The 16,831-nt window shown below is 56.7% G+C and overlaps 1 protein-coding gene across 2 annotated transcripts in view; it reads right to left on the reverse strand.

Moving 5' to 3' along the window:
* The window catches only part of DSCAML1 (DS cell adhesion molecule like 1), a 113,809-nt gene that overhangs the window by 10,578 nt on the left and 86,400 nt on the right, over positions 1-16,831 (reverse strand). The window contains exons 8-20 of one of the 2 annotated variants that reach the window (XM_040615990.1): positions 15,714-15,986; positions 12,125-12,403; positions 11,700-11,819; positions 11,383-11,559; positions 6,228-6,427; positions 5,468-5,564; positions 5,242-5,370; positions 4,647-4,814; positions 4,391-4,461; positions 3,234-3,474; positions 2,056-2,202; positions 1,818-1,973; positions 612-751 (exon numbers count right to left, since the gene is read on the reverse strand). In XM_040615990.1, the coding sequence (XP_040471924.1) occupies positions 612-751; positions 1,818-1,973; positions 2,056-2,202; positions 3,234-3,474; positions 4,391-4,461; positions 4,647-4,814; positions 5,242-5,370; positions 5,468-5,564; positions 6,228-6,427; positions 11,383-11,559; positions 11,700-11,819; positions 12,125-12,403; positions 15,714-15,986 (2,198 nt within the window). Of the gene's footprint in view, positions 1-611; positions 752-1,817; positions 1,974-2,055; positions 2,203-3,233; positions 3,475-4,390; positions 4,462-4,646; positions 4,815-5,241; positions 5,371-5,467; positions 5,565-6,227; positions 6,428-11,382; positions 11,560-11,699; positions 11,820-12,124; positions 12,404-15,713; positions 15,987-16,831 lie in introns of those variants that run through there. The other variant, XM_040615991.1, reaches the window with a different exon arrangement.

A 16,831-nucleotide genomic window follows, 5' to 3' on the forward strand; every position in this document is an offset into this window, starting at 1 on the left:
TCTGCACATTCACAGTCTTCAAATGCGCGCTCTTGAGAGCCCCACAGCTGGAAATGTGCCCCACAAGCAGAAACCTATATGAATATTGTACAGTATACATAATTTTTTTTTTTTACCCAAATGACAGTTTTGACAAGATGCCAAGAAAACAATATCGGATCCCAGCGGTTTTACCAGTTGCTTTGATGAAAAGATTATGTTGCCCTGGAAACCAGAGGCTCAGATAGTGAAATGAGTTTGAGAAGGAGCTTTTGATAAGCACTAGTCTGCAGACCTCCCATCAACCTCTCCCTCACGAAGGAGGGATGGGACCAGGTTTGATTTCTATTTCATTTTTGGTCAGCTACTGACGTATTTCCCTCCTGGAGCAAGCGCTGAGCAGGGCAGATGCCAGAGGAAGGGGAGAGATAGATGTAGATGATGGGACTATGCCCTCATGCAGGGTGCCCACGGGTGCCCTGGCAACTCTGCAGTGCACAGACCTGGCCCAGGGGACCTTTGCTGCTGCTGCCAGCTGGCATCCACCTTCCCTCCCGCTCCCGCTCGCCAGCACAGCATTCCTCCGGCACACCAGGCCCATTCCCCAGCCTTGCCCTGTCCCCATCCCGTACCGGCTGCCCCGAGCCGGGGCTGGAGCAGAAGATGGTGTACTTCCGAATGATGCCGTTGGGCTTGGCCGGAGGCAGCCAGGACACCACCACGCTGCTGGCAGAAGACGGGACAGCCTTGATGCCAGCTGGGGGACCTGGAACTGAAGGAGGGAGAGTGTGACAGAGCCGGCACCGGGAGGTCTCCGAGGTCTCTGGCCAGCTCAGCGAGGCAGCAGCACCCTGCTGCAGGACTGGCATGCCACCCACGTGCTGGGGAGAAGCTGCAATGGTGTTGCTCCACCAGCATCGGGCAGATGGAGGCAGGGACGGGTCTGCTGGTGAGTGGTCACCCCGCCACCGGTGGGACACCTCTCCACAGGTGGCTCCTTTCCCTGCCGAGCCAGGGGCAAGAGGGTTAATTGCAGCTAAGGCTCTGGTTTGGAAACTGTGATTGGCTTTTAATGGCCATCTCCTTAATCTGCCAGAGTGGCTCAGCCTTACCCTGCCCGGTTGCGCCTGCCACCCCAGCAGCTGGCACTTCCCGGGACTGGCAGGCAGCAACACCAGCCCACGGCCCACGAGATGCTCTGCTACTGACTTAATAGCATTAAAGTAGGGCAGGCAGGGGTGTAAATATTTAAATATCCACACTTAAGGAAAAGGAAAAAAAGAGAAAGGGAAATACCCTGCCCATGGCTGTACACGGGGGGTTTCCCCTGCACCTCCCCAGCCGATCCAGCCCATCCCTTGCCAGTGCAGCAACACAACGCGCTGTGGCATGAGCAAATGCTCCTGTCTCCCAGTGTCAGCCAGCTGCAGCGTGTTGCAACACCAAGTGACAGCAGCAAGACCCCAGCGGGCTGGGGCTGCCTGCAGGTGGGCTCAGGTCCTGCCCCAGAGCAGCAGCTGAGGACCATGCAGCTGCAGCAGGGCAGCGCTGGCTGCCTTCCTCCCTTCCCCGCCACGTGCGACTCTGGGCACACACGGGCATGGGATCTGACCTCAGGTTTGGCAAACCAAGCAGGGAAAAAATAAAAAGAAAGAAGTCGTCCTGCCTGGCCATGATTGCCTGCTCCAGGGGCTGCACAGCTACCTTTATTTATTCATTGCTAACAGCTACTGCTCAGTGCTCCATCTCCTAATTAACACACGTTGCCAGGGTTTATCAGCCAGGGTAAGAAGAGAGTGCGCCCACATGCACCTACTCCCCTGGGCAGTGCCACTTACTGTCCTCCTTGGTCTGGATGTAGAGCACACTGCTGCGGACGCCATCGCCTGCCTGGGTGTACGCCAGCACCTGCACGCTGTAGTTTGTGAACTTCTCCATGCCCCGCAGCTCCACTCGCTCCCGTGTGGTCGTGATGTTCTGCATCTCCCCCCACTCTGTGGGGAGATGGTGCCCCATCAGCTCCACACTGCCACCCACCCGGGTCCCTCGCACCACCCACTCTCCACCAGCACTTGCCTCCGTCCATGTAGAGGGACCAGAAGATGACCCGGTATCCCTTGAGCACCCCATTGAGGGTGCTGCGTGGGGGCTCCGACCAGGAGATGACGGCCACATCCGACGTGATGGAGATGGCCCGCACATTCTCAGGGGGTTGGCTGGGAACTGAGGAGGGGATGGATGGAGAGAACAATCAGCAGCAGGATGGAGAGGCGACACGTGCCCGGCGGATGCAAGGCTGAAGGAGCCATGTCCCAGGGGTCAGCACCCTGACTGCACCTGCATGGGACCCCACCATGCTGCTGCCCCTCTCCCCCTGCTGCTCAAGCCTCTGGAACTGGTCCTGGGCACATGCAGCGGTCTGCCTCCGACACCCCATTTTGTTCCTCCTGCACCCCCTGAGGCAGGTGCAACGCCCATACTGATGGGGACAGGGAGGCCACCAGGACATGCTGCACTTCCCAGTAAGGGGAGAGCGGGAGAGCTGGCTGGATGTGAGGTAATTAGATCCCATTGCCCCGTAAGAGGTAACTCTAATTTTTATGAGCATTTAAATGATAATACATCACTGTAACGATCCTCTTTGAAAACGATTATTGTTTCATATTACTTAGGTGCAAAAATATAAGCACCATGTAATTAGGGACAGAGTATAATAAACTAATATAGATAGTCCGTTTGAACAAAATGAAGGTAATATAATTATGGAAAAGACACTATTGCTAAAACAGGGGCCCTTGAATACCCCAGGAGGAGTGCTAATGTAGCCAGGAAATGATCATGGTTTGACAGGCTAACGAGAGCCTTAATTAAGTATGAAAAACTGCTGAGCAAATGCACTGCAAAACTTTTTTCTCATTGTTTTTAAAATGACTGAGGCCACCAGTGATCTCTCCTGGATGGAAACCCCCCGGCACTATGGCAATGTCCAAATCCACCTTGACAGGTGGCTAATTGCGACAGAAACCTGGTGCCATGGGTGTCCTGGCATCCTCATGCTCACAACTCCTCCCCAGGGCAGCCGTGAGCATGCACGCACATCCACGCAGCCAAGAGCAAAACGCTGCTGGGGGGGGGGGGGGGGCAGCAAGTGCCCGACATCTGCTCAGAATGGGGCAGGGAGCACTGAGGGTGGAAGGGTTGGGGTCCCCCAGGTGGGACCTGGCACTGGGACCTGGGGATGGGGACAGCCTTACCATCCTCCAGTGTGGTGGCATTGATCTCGCTGGACGACGGTCCCGTCCCCGCACGGTTGAACGCCTGCACCACCACCCCATACTGGGCAAACTTCTTCAGGTTGTCCAGTGTGTAGACCTCGCTGTCTCCCGTGGCTTTCATCTCCACAATGCTGTACTGCCCGTTGCTGCCCGGGCTGTTCTCCCGGTACCCGATCTGGTAGCCACGGATCACCCCATTCTGCAGCTCCTTCTTTGGGGCCTGAGGAATGAGGGGTGCAAGACCCAGCGTCACGCAGGGCTACACTGCCCAGCGAGCACCTCCCGGGAGGCTCACAGGGCTCCCGTGCCCCAACCATCTCTCCCCAGTGGCTTTTCTCAATGCTTTTAAGTTCATGCACATGGCAGAATGTTGATAAAAGAAGTCCAGCTGATCCTTGGAGGCTGTCAGAAAGGGGGACATGCCCAGCCAGCACCGTTCCCTAAGTGGAGCAGCTCAACAGGAGGAGGGAAAAGCCCCAAGTCTGACAGCCTTAAAAATGTGCAAGGCCAGGTTGAGATCAATCTTAACAATATTTCTCTGAAGCATTAAAAAATCAATAGGGTTGATTGCAAATTTATGTTACAAAGCCAGGGTGATCCATCTTACTGAAATACTCTTAAAACAAAGTGACTTATCTTTCAAGTGAATCTTACTTTCCATTAATCTGTTTTTCAGTGCTTAAGGGGAGGGGGGGGGAAGCTGGAACCATAAATTTATTGACTTACCGGTTCATTCCGAAGTCCTAACTTTATAATCAATTTTATTTTTCATTATGCACCTTTGGAAAAATAAATCCGATTCTAAGTTGTATTGATCTTTCCTCAAACACTTTGCAACCCAGTGTCTCAGTTTCTACATATATATCCTCTCTTTCCTATGGCCCCCCACGGACATCCTATGAGATAACGAGCTTGTTATAAAACATGATTAGTAAGGACCCCACATAATGCAGCTGAGCTGCATGCCCAGCCTTCAGGTTCCCATTTCACCCAGGAAATTCTTCCTGGCCCTTGTACCACTGACGAAATGCTGGGTCCCAGGACAAGCTGTCACCGCAGAGGCTTGGAATGGCGTTTGGTGCTGCCCAAGCCCCTGTGACCAGGGGAACGTCACGCACCACCCCGGCCCCACTCACCTTCCAGGTGACCTGGATGCTCTGGGACGTCATCGGCTGCAAGGTGACATCCATCGGAGGCCCATCGGGAGCTGCAGAGAAACGGACCCAAAAGAGCATGTTGAGAAGCACCAGGGAAAGGACTTCCTCAGGAAAACACTCAGCTTTAAGGGAACTCTGCCACAGTCAGCTTCGCTCCAGGCTACAGCCCCCGTGCTGCCCGTGGCCACCCCTGGCCGCCGGCCCCAGCGCCCGTGCCATGAGCCAGGAGCGGCACCTGCTTCCTCCGTGCTGATGGTGAGCTCCTTGCTCGGCTCGCTGCGCCCGATCTTGTTGAAGGAGTACATGCGGATGCTGTACACAGAAGCTGGGTGGAGGTCCACAATGTTCGCCTGGTTGATGGTCGGGGAGATGTTGCGCGTAGACTGCTTAAAATCCCAGGAATCTGGAAAAGCAGCAGAGTGAAGCAGGAGGGTCAGCATCTGAATCCCATCCGAGGGTCCACAGCACCAAGGGGGCCATGCTCAGGCAGGTGAAGACCCCAAGCACCTCTGGCTTTTGTCCTTAGCCCCCGCAGAGGTGACACCTCCCCCCTCCTCGCTGTTGTGCAGTCTGGGTTTGGCTTTTCGCAGATGTCATCTCTTTTAATATTCCCTTTCAAATGCTCCCATCCAAAAGAAATTAACATATTTCATTAATGCCGCTCTCTCCTTTCTTCATCAAAGGAACCAGGATGCAGAATATTCCCTTGGAGGCAGCGGCAGGGCAACTCCGCACCTGCCCATGCAGCCCAGCCCCAGGACACTGCAGCTGCAGCGCAGCCCCCAGCCCCGCTGCGGCATCACGGGCAGGGGAGAGCGGCCATCACCTACCCGACTTGTTCTTGTACTCGATATCGAACCCGGTGATGATGCTGTTGCCATCAAACCGCTGTGTCCATCTCAAATTCATGCTCCGGGCTTTCACCTCACGGATCTCCAGCTCCGGTGGGTCAGGGGGCTCTTTGGGACACAGGGGCAGGTTAGAAATGACAGGAAAAGAAGCCCCCCTGGGAGCAGGACCTTGACAGCAAGGCTTTGCACCCTGGGGAACAAGTACCTTGGACAGTGAGCTGGATCAAGCCTCTGTCCTCGCCGTAGGAGTTGATGGCATGACAGGAGAAGAAGACTGAGTCCCCACGGTCGGCTGGTTTCAGCTACAAAGATTTCAGGGAGAGAAGAGGAGCCAGTTCAGGCTGAGCTACCCTGAGCACTGTGCCCCTGCCTTCCCCCCATAGCGCTGCCTGGTCCCAGCACCGGCCCCAGAAGGAGCTGTGCCTGGGGAGGCAGGTCACCCTCCAAACCCCCTGTCCCCTGGCTCAGATCTGCACACAATATTTGTTCTTTGAGACATTCCTGGTGTTGCAGAACACCTTGACCACCAGAGCCCATCATACAAGCAGCTGAGACTTAATGCAAAGTCTTGTCACAGCAAGCAGACAGTGGCTGGTTTTTAATTGATGTAAATAAAATCGGAAGCTCCTCGCGTGGGCCCAGGGCAACACTAACTCTTACGGTGGTTGTAAAAGTCCAGGCGCTGGCCAGGTGCTTCTCCTGGCTGCACTGCAGCGCACTGAGGCCGGGGTAGACGCACTCAGTGCATGGTGCTGCTGGTTGGAGACATGATCCCTCCAGTGGGTTGTCTAGCATCCCTCCCTGCTGCTCTCTCTGTTGCCACCTTGGCAGCCCAGCCACAGCACCAGCCTCCGCAACACCCGCCGGGGACCACCAGCACCCTCCCTGGGCAACCCCGTGCCACCCTCCATCACCCAAGCAAAACACCCGGCAGCCTGGGTGAGTGCAAGGCCCCTATCCCTCACCTTGAGGGTGGAGATGACCTCGTCACCATTGTCCTTGGTGGTGATGGCATAGCGCATGTTGCGGTCGGGGTCGATGACAGTGTCACCCTTCTCCCAGCGGATGATGATGGGCCGCTCACCCCGAGCAGTGCAGTTCAGCTCCTTGGTCTGCCCCTTGATGGCGATGGTGGTGTTGGGGTGGGAGGTGATCATGGCCGGGACTGTGGGGAGGCAGGGGGTCACCGGTGGGCCCAGGGGATGGCTGGGTGCCACCCACGGCTGCCCGGCCCTGGCACAGCCTGCAGATCCCACCGGGGAGGCGGCGGATGCAGGTCTCACCAAGAGGCCACGCAGCCTGAAGCAGAATCGTCTCGCTGCATTATACGGCTCAGGATCATAAAATAATGAAGCAGATAAATTTTATAATGCATAGCATTACACCGGGGTAGACAATAAAACGTGAAAGACAAATAACCAAGCACACACTATAATGAAGAGAAAGCCTCCAGTCTGAGACGTGCGGGTATGAATTATTGACTAAGGTTTTACACTCCCGAGGATGAGAGGAAGAATGTTTTCCATCACAAATTTGCATAATTCACTCGTATAAACCTGGGCAGAATATAGAGTGCGATTTCATATCAGCAAGGCTGCCTTTGCATTGCAGATGCCAGAGATAGGTTTTTTTCATAGCCACCCCAATACGCAAATGAGGATGGTGGGGAGTCCCCATGCCACACTGACTGCCTGACCGGGCTGCACCATCCAGCATGGGCGCATCACGGTGCTGCCCGAGCAGCGGCTGCAGCACAGTCCGGGACGGCCCTTGGGACAGTGCAGTGAGTCCCTCTCACTGCTGGTAAGCACCCACAGCCTTGGCACGAAGCTGTCCAGGCGCCTGGGCCACTGGCCCGGCAGCAGCACTGCTGCGGGGAAAGCCAACACGCCAGCCGGTGCCAGGTTCATTCTCCTCCTGCCCATCCCTGTGCGCTGCAGCAGCCTCTGCCGAAGCGCTTCTCCTTGCTGCGAGCGATAGCTGTAAGAGCCCTGGCCGGCTCCATCCCTGGCAGCATCACTGCTCCAAGAGCCAAGCCCTCGTGCTGCCCTGATGCCACCGGGCTGGCCGTGGCGTGCACCGTGCAGGAAAAACGGGCTGGGGGGGCGAGGGCAGCCTGGGTAAGCAGCAAAAAAAAATGTAATGCATAAACAAACAGCACTGCTGAGTCCCGCAGTAATATATGATAATGACAATCCGCAAAGGCAACACACACTGTTATAATGGGACACAAGAGGCTCTAATGAGCTACGACTTCTCGGCTTTCTGTGGCAATGTAATTCAATTAACAGCTAAGGAAACCTTTCCTCCTGAGCCGCCCGTATTTGCAGGGTGCAGGGCAGGTGCCTGCGTGGCTGGGACAGAGCAGTGTCCTGGCACCCGCTGGCAGCACCCTGTGACATTCCTGTCCTGAGGAGCCCACAAGCCGGCATGGGGATGGCAAAGAGCAGGGATGCCCGGGCAGCACTCGGACCCGTGGTGTATTGCTGCCAGACCTGCAGTCCAGGGCATGGGAAAACCAGAGCTACAAGAAACAGAGCAAGACTTCTCCTAGCTCTGCCCCATCCCACCTTCAGCCAGTCCCCACCTTCCCCCAGCCCCAACACCTCTGCCAGCCTGCAGCCCGATGCCAGGGCTACGCCGGGGAGTGGGGCAGGCATGGGAAGGGCTGGCCGAGCCCCAGCGTCCCGCACCCCGCTGGGGTGAAGGCAGAGCACAAGAACAGCCGGGGGGCTCTTGCACCTATCCCAGACATGGGGCCGACCGTTGCTCTGGCTCCGAGCACACAGACCACAGAATAAGGGCACTCACAGCTAGGACAGCGTCTCAGGGCACTCACAGCTAGGACAGCGTCTCGGCACTCAGTTTTGGCACTACAGCAGCCCTTGCCGGGCTCCTGCCTGCTGTCCCCAGTTCCAAGCCATTGAGAAGCAGGCGGGGGCACAGGAGGCTGCTTCCCTGCATTCAGCCTTCGTTTAGCCCAGGCTGGAGGGCGGTGCGGTGCATGGGGGTGCGTGGGCGCAGGTGCTGCAGGGGCAGGACAGCCCCCCAGAGCTGAGGCAGCTGTGGAAGCATCAGCCCTCTTCTTGGCAACTGGCGGCCCTGGGAGAGGAGCTCCGTTTCAGGCTCTGCTTCGCTGAAATGCACTTATTGATGTTTGATTAAAAGCAGCTCCTTGGATGTAAACATATCAACTTCTCTCAATTGCCAGGGTCCCAGGAGAGTGGCATGCAGTCCAGAGTGGGGGAAGCAGCAAACCAAGCCAGAAGAAAACCTCAGCCAGCTGTGCAGGCAGCACAGTCTGGGGTGCACAGGCAGCACCTCTTGACGTGGTACCCGATGCTTGCCCTGGAACATCTGTGCCACTAGCAGAGGGACAGCATCACTCAGGACTGGCCACAGGACCCTCCAAGGGCTGCTGGGTGCTGCTCCTGGGTCGTCCACGTCCCCCTCCCCAGGCACAGGGACATCAGTAAGGCTGGTTCCTGCCTGCCAGAGCCCCGGCTCAGCGCTGCTGTGTGGACAGGCTTCCCTCGAGGACAGCTTGCCTGCAATGCCTCCTGCGCCCACCCATCCTCCCTGTGCCCAGCCCGCACAGCCGCCCCTGCCAGCACTGCTGCCACGCTCCCCCCGTGCCTTGTTAACAAGGCCTCGACAAGAGGCTCGTCCCGCTTGGTGGGCAGAGATAAGACTAGCTACAAAGGGAGCCGACAGCCCCCCGGCACGCTCTGCCATCCCGTGCCAGGCTGGGGCACAAGCCGCTTCACAGCCCGCTGGTGACAACTGAATGAGAACGGTGACAAGGGTGACAAGGGCTGTGCCTGCCTCCCTCGCCCCCCTCTTTCTTGTTTGGAGCCAGCTCTGTGATGTTAATTTGATTGCACCCATTTCAGCTTCCTTTCTACACTGATTAGCTGAGTTTCACCTGAAGCATGAGATTAATTCAAATTGCATGGAAGCAATCAGTTATGCTCTTGCTGTACGGCAGCGAACTTCCAAACACGGCTGTGCCCACGACGCGCAGGCAGCTGCCCCCCTCCCAGCCCCCTGGCCGGACCTCCGGCTCACCCAGTCACGGTGCTGGGCAGGACCGAGCAGAGGAGCCCACAGCCCCCCCCGAGGACACGACCCTCTCCATCCCACACGCTCTGCTCCTGACACACGGGGAGGTGTGCAGCCATGTGCTAAATGGCATTCATCACGCGCTGGTGGTCCCCTCACCTGCGCTCAGCCCAGCGAGCCACCCCCCGGGCGCACGCTCCCGGCCTCCAGCATTCACCGCCTTCTGCTCTGCGATGCACCCGCCCATCCGACTAACGACTAATGACTTTCTTTCCGAAGCAGGGAAGGACATGCCACCATGGTGAGGCATCCAGACAGGCGCCTGTACCGGGGGCTGAGTGGAGCAGCGCGGGTGGGCACCCGGGGACAGGAAAGCCCCAGCCCCACAGGCTGCACTGCAGGCAAGCGCTGGGCACAGCTGGGGCCCCAAGGGTTACATCCAAGCAAAGCTGGGTGGCTTTTCTTGCTCACCACCTTGACAAAAGCCATGGCCAGCTCCTTCTGGCACTGGTGGCCCACAGGCGCTCGGCCAGGACTGCAGGTGCTTGCCTGATGCCTTCCCCGGCTGCCCCCAGAGCCCATCGCTGTGGTATCGGGGAAGGGGATGTGCAGATGTGGGCTGGCTGCCACGGCTGCTCCCCTCTCCCCTGCTGACCACCAGTGCACTTTGTTTGGGCTCTGATTAACTTTCATTTAACTCTGTCCTCAGTGGCCTGACTTTCAAGGAAAGCCAGCGCTGATCTCACTTTAATTGGCCTGACATTTCACTAAACAAACAAAAATCCAAAAATGAAACAAAACAAAGAGCCCCATATAATGCTTAATTGGCTGCAGCACTTCATCTACCTATTCATCCAAACCTTTTCAAAGGCTGCGAGGTCTTCAGGAAATGTAAAAGCACATGCATAATAAGGTTATGTGCTATTCAAGTCAGCAAGCAACCTGTCCTGGGATGCAATTACAGCAGATAGCAGGGACAAGGCAACAGTTCAGGCTCCGAGACTTCTGCACGCTCACTCGGGATTAATCGCCTCGACTTTGTACCTGCACCTTATTGAAGTGCGTTGTTTGAAGTCGCTCGTTTTGATTCATCAGTCGGCAGGATAAATTAAATAGCTGACAGGGAGGGGAGCAGAAACCCAGGAAAGCAGGGGCTGGTGGGGAGGGGTGAAGCCCCGAGAAAAACGCCTGCCAATGCCAGAAAATAAAACGCTTGGCTGGGGAGGGCAGGCAGCAAGGGGGCTGCCCGAGCCAGAGCTGCTTTCTCCTCGTCTCTTCCTGGGCGATTCCCCAGGTGCAAGACCCTTGCCAGGACACAGCAGTGCCCAGGGAGGGATGCGCATCCCCTCTGCCCAGCCGCTCCCTGCCCTGGGGAAAACCAGGGGGTGGTGGTTCCCACAGCTCTGCTCGACACCTCCATCACCCTCAGCACAAGGCAGGAGGCCAGTGTGCTCACCGCCTTGTCCCCCCGGCATGGGCAGGACAGAGTTTAGCCCTGCTGAGCTGAGCCATGACCCCAGCCCCGCTCTGGAGACACGCTGGAGCTGCCACAGGGATGAGTGTGATGGGGCTGGTCCCCCCTCCACCACCTCCTTTTTGAGGTTTGAATGTTCACAGCAGCAACAACCAAAATAAATAAAGAGGAGCTGGAAATTATGCATTCTGCTGATAGCAGCCAGAGAGGAATCCAATAATAAGCACAGTTCAAACACAGTGTCCAACAACACTTTCCGGCTCACCCCTGTCAATGTAGCCCAGCTATTTCCTTTCCTCCTGTATGATGTAGATTGATTGATCAGTTTTATTAAAGACCAAGTGCGTTTAATAGCAAGAGGGAAGCAGGTCCCGGGAGGAGGGGGATCGATGCCCTCCCTGTGCCCCGCACATCGATCAGAGGGATGTGTGGGGCCGAAGGCAGAGCCAGGCTGGCATGGTGGGAACCCTCTGCATGGAGGAGGGGGCTGCACTGGACCAGGCTCTGCTGACAAGCACCCACCCTGCAGCCAGAGCCACCCCCACTGGCATGCAGAACCCCTTGCCATGGCCCTGGCTACTTACTCTTCACAGTGAGAAACATGGACTTGCTGATGTCTGTGCCCACTCCGTTGCTGGCCTGACAGAGGTAGTAGCCGATGTCCTCCTCCAGCACGTGGCGGATGAGCAGGGAGCTGTTGGGCAGGATCTGGATGCGACCCGTGAGGGGTATGGGGTGGTACTGCTGGGGGTTGCCACTTCCTAGGAGGGGACACAGAGACACAGAGCTCAGCCAGGGCAGAGGAGCGCTTGTGAGGCTCGGTGCTGGAGCAGCCAAGCCAGGAGGGGACTCTCCCCCACTCACATAAGGGACCCCACGTGTTGCCATGTCTCGCCCCTACCTTTTGCGTGCTTCCACATGACTTTTGGAGGGGGGTACCCATCAACGGAGCAATTCAGCACCCCGGCTTTACCGTAAATGCCATCTTGGTTGTTGGGTTGGACCACAAAACGAGGAGGCACTGAGTAATTTGGGAGAAAAGAGGGTCACCATAAAAAGAAAATATCCAGCCGCTCCTTGCAACTGCTCCCTTCCCGCAAGCACGTGAGTGCACTGGCTCAGCCCTGCTCCTCACCCTCCCCATCTGCTTCGGAACCACTCCTGCAACCGGCAAACAGCGCTATCTCTCTCTAGCCTCGTAACTTACCCCTGCTCCCTCCAATGCCATCCCTCCCTCACTGTCCACCCTCCCAAGCCCAAAACAGCAGCAGTGTTGGGGATGGGGCTGGACCACAGGCATGGCTGGGTTGGCCCCGTGGCACTCACCCCGCACGATGAGCTGCCGCTCCCGGCTGACCGTGGCAGCATCGTTGCTGGCGATGCAGGTGTAGTTGCCGTTGTGCTTGAGGGAGACACTGGAGATCTGCAAGGAGCTCATGAACTCCTTGCTCTCGATGGTGACTCCAGAGCCTGAGAGGATGACGTGCCCATCCTTCCTCCAGGTGATGTGGATAGGCATGTCCCCAGAGGAGACCACGCAGGGGATGTAGAGGAGCTGCCCGATGGAGGCTGGCGGGAACTCAAAGGGCTGGATCAGCGGAGGGACTGTCGAGGGGAGAGGCACAGCACGCTGGAGAGCCCGTCCAGGGAAAGCCTTTCTCCAGTGGGGATGAACTGCAGTGGGGCTTGGGGGAGAGGCAGCCCAGAAACTAAACTGGGCTTTTGTTTCCACCAGGAACACAGCCAGGGGGAAGTGGAAGGTGCTGCTGAGCAGAGAGCAGCAGGAAGACTTCTCCCAGCTGGCAGGGCCAGCACGTCAAGAGCAGGACAGAGCAACACCGACTCCTAGCAGAGCGGGCCCTGCTCTGGGAAAGCCCCGGCCACCTCTCACACACGTGCCAACAGAAATTCCGCCTCAGCATTTATCTGCTTGCAGAAAAGCAATTATTAGATGGATGCTTTTCTTAAAGGCTCCGGATTCAGAACCAGCCATTATCTTTCTGATAACTTAATTAGGCAACTGCAGCATCTCTGGCAATGTGGGAGGGGGAAGAAAGCGGAGAGAGGGAGACAATTAGCTTGACAAGGCTCAGCACCTGGTAGATGAGATCCTCTTTCCGCAGTCTTCATAATTAAATTAGCAGGCTGCCAATTGTCCCTTTGGCAGAAATAAGCTGCCCTCCCGTACAGGCGCAGGGAGCAGCTCCTTGCACCACCACGCACCTCCCGGGGCTCCCATCTCCGCCCCATGCCCACCCAGCACATTGCAAGGGGCTGCGCCAGGTCTCTGCACCCCTGCCCAGCTGGGCAGCTCTGCAGAGCAGCGGGCAAGCAGGGGCTGCAAGCCGCCCCCTGGGCTGCACAGCGCTGCCAGCGGGCAGGGGCAGGCAGGGGCAGGCAGGGGCAGGCAGGGCTGGCCTGCTCCTTCACCGGCTACAGCAACGTGGCTCAAGCTGCTGGAGCCATGGAGCCAGTGCTGCCTGTTTTCCATAATTAATGAATAATTAATTGGGAATGCACTGCAGTCTATTGCAGAGAGGGGATGGGCTTGTGGATCCGCACCTCTCCGCACACACCCCACCGGCCGCTTTTTAGCTGTCAGGAAAAGGATGGGCTCCCTCGACAGAAAAGCTGTCCCTGCTCGAGCTTCCCACAACCAGAGCTTGCAACTCGCCTCTCCTTCCCAGTTTCCTGCTGCAATTCTCCTTTCTCCAGGGCTTCCAGGCTCTCTCACAGCTGCAGCAGGAGCCAGGCATGCAGCCACAGCCCAGGGCACCGCACACATGAGGGTCGCCTTGCCCATGGTGCCCACCGCAGAGCCCAGCCCAGCCAGGCACAGCAGCTCAGGTCTGGAGGGGAGCCCGAGCAGACTGCTCCTGCCTTCCCATGGGGTGAAGCATCGCCCCGACAGTGTCCCGGCGCTGCCGGCTGCAGGACAGGCGTAGCTGGTGTCAGCACCGCACTCCCCAAATCGCCGCAGTCACCCGAGCACAGCTGTATGAAGGTCCCATGACAGCAGCAAACCCGCACGTGATTAATTAAAACGTTCAAAGATGTTTGTGGCAATAACAAGCTGTCAGGGCACTTTGGAGAAGGCTGGGTGCTCGGATCGTGCTGCTGGGGAAGCACAGAGAAGGGGCCCCAGCAGCATTCCCCAGCAGCCACAGAAGCCCCAAGGAACTGGGAGGTTTGAAGCTGGGACTGGGGGTCCCCAGGCTCAGCAGCAGCAGCTAAACCCCGGCGGGAGCTTCCCTTGATGCCAGGCAGGGAGCGTGGCTGGGGGTGATGCCTCGCGAGCAGGGCTGGGGGCTGCCTGCACATCCCCACTCCCCAGGGGAGCAGCACTGGAGTAAAAGAAAAGCTTTTACTGCTGCGTGCTTGGAAAGACCTGCATAACTCACTTGTGGCACTTAATGTGGTCACCAGGCACTTGTGGCAATAAAAGCTTTACGGTGCTCCACACCATCCTGTCCTCCTCGCTCAACGCAGTTATATTTATTCACTCTGCTCTGACTATCTTCTAGGGCCTTTGCAATTCTTTTCCACAGGCCTTTTATCTGATGGCCAGAGCAAATAAGGAATCCAGCAGGCAGGGCTGGGTGTAAATCTCTGGCAGCCGTGCTGCAGGCGGAATGAAGACGTCTGGCTGCGGCAGAGCAGCGTGCTGCCGGCCTGCACCGCGCTGCCACCCGCTCGCCTTCCTCAGCCTGTCACCAGCCACTAATCAAGGCAGTAAATTCAGATTCAGAAGGGTTTGCTAGTGCTCCCTTCCCAGAATATACGGATCCTTGGCTGAACTTCAGCATCCTGCATCCTCTGATGGTCCCTCCCAACACCTGACAAAAAGCGAACCCCATTATTCAACTTCACACACACACATCCCTACCGGTGCTCTCTCCACACCAGCCCTGCCTCTCCAGTTCATGCCAGCAGAAGACCAGCATTTAGCCAGCTCCAGCCCCTTCTCAGGCCCTGGGGCTCCCACATGGATGGGGATTTTGTATCAGGTGAGGGAAGCAGGGCTGGCCATGCCCTGCACCACAGACCTGAGGGCAGAGAAGTCCTCCCCACACTGCCCTGAGCCAGACTGTCCACAGTCTACTCTTCCCTTTGCAAAGCCTTGGAGAAGAGCATTAACTAATCAAGTGGTAGCATCTATAATCAGCTCGATGCACTCTCTTGCTAACCTGATTCCTAATAAGAAAATGGTGGAAGGGAGGGGAAGGAGGGGGATCAGAGCAAAATCCAGTCCATAAATACCCTGCTGGGTGAGACAGAGAAAGACAATTGGCTAGCTCTGTCCCCAGCGCGGCCGTGTTTGTCTAAATGATTTACTGCAAACACTGAGCTGGCAACGGGCAGAGATGACCCGACAACTCTGAGGACTGGAGATACGGGAGTACTGCACACTCACAGCACAATCTCAGCGAGTCACTGGGAGGGAATGCATCCGGCTCAATTCATTAGGACTGATAGCTCCCTCAATGGGGCTGAATAATTGATGGCCTGGAGAAGCTTTTAAGATGTTCTGTGCGCTCAGAAGACCGAGAGTATTATTTTTTTAAAAGCTAACACACACAGAAAAACATTGGTGAAGGTGATCTGAGCAAAGGTTAGATGTTTTAATACGTTATGTTTACACCGTAAATCCTTGCTCCATCACTTGTAACGGGAAATGGATACAGTGTGGCTCAGGGCAGTTGCAGGCACGCAAGCAGGACCAGGTAGCCGCTCCGTCAGGAGCTGAGACAGCTCCTGAAGGCTGTGGTGGTGGGAGCTGAGCTCCCATCGGCATAGTGTTTGTGGAGCACAGCCACTGTGTGGCCACCAAGTCCCCTGCGCGACGCTTCTCTGCCTTCATCCCACAGCTGGGACCATCCCCAATGCCACCTGGATGGCCTCTCCACCTGCTTACCTTTCACCGTGACGTGGACACTCTGGCTGATGGAGAGCTGGGGCTGGATCAGCACGCTGCACAGATACTCTCCTTCATCCATGCCTTTCTGGACATCCATCAGCTTAAGAGTCCCATTTTCAAAGACCACTTGGCGGTGGTTATCGGGCAGCAGCAGAGCGTCCTTGTACCACTTGATGGAGTAATACGGGTACCCGATCACCCTGCAGTTGATGAAAGTGTCCCTACCCGCTACCGCTGTTATGTTCTTCATTGCTCGGATGCTCGGGGGACCTACATATTCGGAAGGAAGGAAGAGGCAGGCTAGGTTAATTCCGAAGGGCAGCTTGGTTGCATGCAGATCTGCTGCTATTTCAGAGCGAGCTTCACAGGCAAAGGAGGTAACCAGAACAGTTGGGACCCAGCCTGGTTTTGGGTGAGGAGCAGGCACGGGCTCCTCTGAGCATGTGTGGGGAAAGCCACTCATCGGCTGCCACCTCCAGCTAGAGCTACTCACACATGCCTACAACAGCACAGCTACGAACCAGGGCTGTGGTCCTCGATTACGGCCACACTTCAGCAAATCCCACCTCAGTTTTGCAGGTGTGACCCCAGTGCTGGGGGAGCTGAGCCCTCAGACACCACTGTTGCTCCACAGAGGAGCTCAGACGGTGTCTGGAAGCGCAGCATGTTTCTGCAACAGGAACCGCGGCTGCCCAGTGCACCTCCAGCACCGCTCCTCCAGCAGTGCCTGTGGCCACAGGAACTGCAGAAGAGGGGGAGTGTTCCCCCACTGTCACAGCCACCCTCTGCCTCTTCTCAGAAGGAACCTGCCTGTGTTGTGCCCAACACCCTCGACGAGCTCCTACGGGAACCTCACTTCCATTGGCAAACGTACTTCACCTCCCCTAAAATACACCCTTCTGAGCCTCCCATGGCAACCTGAGTATTGCCAAAAAGCCAGTTATTCACCAGTTTCTGGCTGGCTCTCGTGCTGGCTTAAGGACTGGGAGAATGCTGCAGGTGAGTATTTCAACAAAAGGTTTCATGCATCAATAATTACATTGTTCTCCCAGCCACTGCATAAAATAGCAAATTAATCTAAAGATTAACCCTGTCTTGACTCCTCATCCTAAGGG

This window comes from Falco naumanni, chromosome 16 (assembly GCF_017639655.2).
Source record: "Falco naumanni isolate bFalNau1 chromosome 16, bFalNau1.pat, whole genome shotgun sequence".
Taxonomy (NCBI): Eukaryota; Metazoa; Chordata; class Aves; order Falconiformes; family Falconidae; genus Falco; species Falco naumanni.